The sequence below is a fragment of the Mugil cephalus genome, chromosome 14 (genome assembly GCF_022458985.1).
Source record: "Mugil cephalus isolate CIBA_MC_2020 chromosome 14, CIBA_Mcephalus_1.1, whole genome shotgun sequence".
Lineage (NCBI taxonomy): Eukaryota > Metazoa > Chordata > Actinopteri > Mugiliformes > Mugilidae > Mugil > Mugil cephalus.
Window position 1 is genome coordinate 15,653,107 of NC_061783.1, and position 4,527 is coordinate 15,657,633.

At 41.2% G+C, this 4,527-nt stretch overlaps 1 protein-coding gene across 1 annotated transcript; it reads right to left on the reverse strand.

Moving 5' to 3' along the window:
• Positions 1-502: 502 nt before the first annotated feature.
• Positions 503-1,537, reverse strand: dpm3 (dolichyl-phosphate mannosyltransferase subunit 3, regulatory). The gene has a single exon (XM_047605134.1). It carries the CDS (start codon positions 1,535-1,537, stop codon positions 1,259-1,261), a length of 279 nt encoding a protein of 92 aa, XP_047461090.1. The 3' UTR covers positions 503-1,258.
• Between the last annotated feature and the right edge of the window lie 2,990 nt (positions 1,538-4,527).

The window sequence follows — 4,527 nt, forward strand, 5'->3', positions numbered from 1 at the left end:
CAGCACAACAGGCAGAGCTTTCACGCAGAGAGCGGCCAACTCTTTTTTGCATTTGTTCAGAAGTTATGGGAGCTTTTGAAGCCCTATAATGATGCCTTTGGCCAGGCTACGCTTTGTTTATGCACAGCAGGGACTCACGGAAAATGAAGCTAAAAGGCTCACACAAAAGAACTGCAACTGCCAGCATCACATTACTTCAGGGCTACATGCTTAGCGCAGGTTTTCTGAAACGAATCTCTACGAGGGTAGAGAGGGAAATGCGGCGTAATGTGTATTTCGTGTCGTTAACTACAACATCAGACAATAGAGATCTGTCTTTTGCACAGAGGGGGGCATTGAGAAGTTGATATAAAGCCCTCGGGCTGTCGGGGGGTATGCATGGAGAAGGAATGCGTCGTATATGCAGACACTCACGCACATACTCACATAACTCCCGGTCCCATCTGAACTCCCAAACCACAGACGCACGTCTCAAAAAACACACACACACACACAGAAAAAATGAAGAAATAGATTCCCATTTAATTAATTCTCAGCAATACCTGCAGGGTGCAAGTCTGAAATTGGGCACTGGAATGTACACTTCTTTACAGATAAAATCTAGTCCACCTACACTGACAAGCAACAATCTCCAGACACACACACAACAACAACAACAACAAGGTCCAGCCTGTGAAGTTACTTCTTTGGAGCGCAGTCAGATTGAAAGCATCTGAGAATTCCCAGCAGAAACAGTCTTTAGTCAGATTGCAACAATGTGACCTTTAGGTTTCATTTGTTGGCATTTCGGTGAATGGCAACTGGTTGCAGATGAGAGTTTAGCTCCACAGAGACACGAACTGGGTGTAGTTTTCAGACACACCCCGGCGTGCGTTCAAGGTTTAGCTTCTTTATCTAGTTAAAGATGTGATCATTGACCCAAGCGTTACAAACAGAAACTTATGGTGACTATGTTTCAGTTGCTTTTTACACAGAAGTGGGTAACAAATGTAAAAGGTTCATACTGACTTATGTTATAAATAACCTAAAAAGAAAACACTGAACACAGCCGATCAATATCGACTGGTGGATAAGACTGTATGACGCGTTACTATGACTGATGTTCAGATTGTGTTCACTGAGTGACTTTTAATCCAGCACATTTCACATATTTCCTCGTTCAGTAACTTGAACATCACGGGCGCAGACAATGAGTTGTGTTTGTGTGTGTGACAGTGGTCCATGCTTTCATTTCAAATGTCTCTACATAGTCTTTCTTCTACATCTTTAATCCCTTTTTCCTCAAGTCCTCTTTGGCTTCTTTTATCTGCTCCTGGAGCTCTTTCGCCGCCTCGTCACAGTCATTGAAGGTGGCCACCCTGTATCCCACCGTGGCCAGGGAGTAGCAGCCGAAGGAAACCAGCAGATAGAGAGGCATCGGCCACGCCACCTCTCTGTAAGTCTGCGGCAGGCTCAGGTCCAACAGGTCGAAAGTGACCAGAGCCCAAACTGAGCCCAGTACCGACACACCGAGCAGCCACTGCAGGAGCTTCGTCATGATGAAAGCCGCTGACGGGAGAACAGGGAAGAAGCCGGAAAACAACCTGACAGAGAAACCAACAGGTGAGAAGCTCGTCATTCAACTAGCTTAGCTTTAGCATATAACGTAGCAGCGCGTTAGCTGTGGAGCTAAAACACACGAAAAACAAAATATTAACGGCAGATAAGTGATACGAAAACAACATTCAATGAAAATAAGTACTACATTAAAAGGCATTCAGTCCAACGCGTTTTTTTATTACAATAATATGACATATTTACCTCCTGTTCCTTCTAACGACACCTCAGCTCTGCGCCGATTTATGACGTAGAAAGCCGGGTGCCTTATGGGAAATCGAGGAAATAGTATGTTTCTCCAGAAATTCCGACAAAGCATTTTCAATAAATCCAAAGAATTTCATAGGCAATGGTTTTATTACTAAGAAATTTCAATAATAAATTTGGCTACTTTCTTTTCACTCAAATTCAATGTTATAATATAATATAATATAATATAATATAATATAATATAATATAATATAATATAATATAATATAATATAATATAATATAATTCGTATGCTTTATGTGTTTATGTGTTAATAATTATTTTCACTATTACTTCTGTAATTATCAAAAAATTTCACACTCCTCATGTAATTTTACATTTCATTCTTATTATATTTTATAATTCCCAGCAGTAATGTAGCAGTTAGCAGCAGTTAGAGAGGAGCCAGAGAGGAATGAGAAGACATCAGTCAGAAAGGTAATTACTATAACTCCTCGTTGTTTTTATACTTATCTCACTGTTGTTAGTCATTGAAACACTTCACCAGACTATTGTCAGATGAATTAGCAACATCAGCGCCCTGTCAGCTGAGAGTGAGAAAACAATTAGTTTCAACTGAGTCTTTAATAAGGCCCAGAGTCAGGCTTTTAACTCACATTAGACCTCTATTTCTCTGTGCCAACCTCTTAATTTAGCTAAGCCATTTTGAAAATTAGATTACCATTAGCACTAGCTAAAAGCGATCCATAAATACTAATGTTTTTTTTTTCCGAAGTGAGGAATCCAGAAACAGTTTCATTAGGGGCCACCGGGAGCTCGCTGATGTTTGATCCTAGTCTCTCCCTAGGTGCTATGGGCCATGTCCATTTCATTCGGGGTGGTGAACTGTCCAGGTGCAGATTGCAGTGATCTCTCCAGGGTGAAATCAGCTGTGGGAGGAGATGTAAACATTATTCACTTAGCTAGGGAGTGGGATACGCTAAAGAGCCACTGAGAAATAAACATCATTCTTTGGGGAAAAATGGAGAGTTATTCTTGGAACGGTGGTGTTTATGTTTGTCTGCATTAGTGTTAATAGTGTGAGTGACGATCTGCGCTTCTGCCAGAGGGCTAAACTCTGCTTCTTCTGTTTATGGAGGCAGTAATATGCCAGACTGGAAAATGGAAAATAGTCAAGAAAATCAGCAATTTCTATTGTCCTATGTTTGCTTTAGGGAACATTTTTGGTTTTGGAAAACAGCCAGTGCTATTTTAAGGCCGCAATATGTATCCACAAGAAGGCAAATCAGGCTAAATTTAATCATTTCACTAACCTTTTAATGTTCTAATGATAAAATCCCTCAAATGTAATTCACCCTCATTCCTTCTCCTGAGAACCAAGCTTTTGTTTGTTTGGGGATTATTTCACTATATATTATAAGAAAGTCTCCAGTGTGTAAAAACATATACAGTAACATGTGATGGAGAAAAAGCAGAATTCAGGATCAGAATGATTGGTATTGATCCCCGGGGGAAATTACTTTTCGTACATTATTACAAACAACGAAATCCCAATGTCCTCAAATGAGTACTTGACGTTGTGGCTCATTACTATTGATAGAATTTGTTAAATTTGTGCATCATATCAAACTAGAAGGGTTAATAAGCATAAATGAACAAGTTAGAACCGTAAAATTTAATGAGGTTTTGTACATTTTTGTCCTTGCAGAATGAATTCGCTGAAGTTAACGCAATAATTTTATTTACACCGACTAGTGAACTGACCCTTTCCTATTGTAGATGGTAGACTGAAGCATCCACGTTTGAGGATTAGTCTAAATGAAGCAGAATAAGTGAACAAAGGTAAAATGTGATGTCCACATACGAGGACACAGAGTCTCAGAAGGTTATTGATCTGAAACAATCAATTAGGAAATTGAGATATGGAGAAACAGCTGGAAATACTAAAGCGGGAACACGCTACCACCAAGCGGATCAATCACAGCTCTCGTGATCTGCATCGCCGCAGTGCCTAGTTACATTTCTGGGGAGGTGCATGTTAGCTACGGCGTCAGGGTCAAACTGATAGCAAATAGCCAAAAATCAGCTATTAGCCCTGTCATACATGGGCCCACTGTTAGCTTGGATGTTTTATGATGAAAACATTAAGGTCAGGTTACTCCACTGCACTGATACAGTTAACCGAATCCAGGTGGGATTACCCATAACATGCCACATCATTGCATACATCATAATGTGTGCTCTCTGTTTTTTTTTTTTTTTTTTTTTTTTCCCGACTGAAATGCATCAGTATGAGCAGCAGTGTGAGCAGCAGCGTGCAACGCTCAGTGGGAACGGCCGAGCTGGCTTTTCTCAGTGTGTCTCCCTGCCAGCTCCTGTTCCGTTCCAGTACTCAGGAAACCTGTGCTCCAGCCGAGAAGGCCTGGCAGACACAACACAACAGCCTGCGAGCAGGAGGGGCATGAAACTGAGAGAATGAAAGAGGGAGAGACACTGAAACTGAGAATAACAGATAGAGAGACAAAGAGGGACATGCAGAGTGTAATAAATACAAAATTAAAGGAGTGAGGAGGGAAGCAGTGGAAGCTGTTTTTGATAAAGGACCAGGAATGAAAAGAAGTGGTGACCAAGCACGTGGAGGAAAGAGGAGAGGGCCACAAAGAAATGATGGGAGGGAGGGAGCAGACAGGGGAGAGAGGTTTAGGCAGGGGGGTGAAATCA

Bases quoted from the DNA above. Each gene is read 5' to 3' on its own strand.
- dpm3 (XM_047605134.1), bottom strand. From the start codon at position 1,537: ATGACGAAGCTCCTGCAGTGGCTGCTCGGTGTGTCGGTACTGGGCTCA.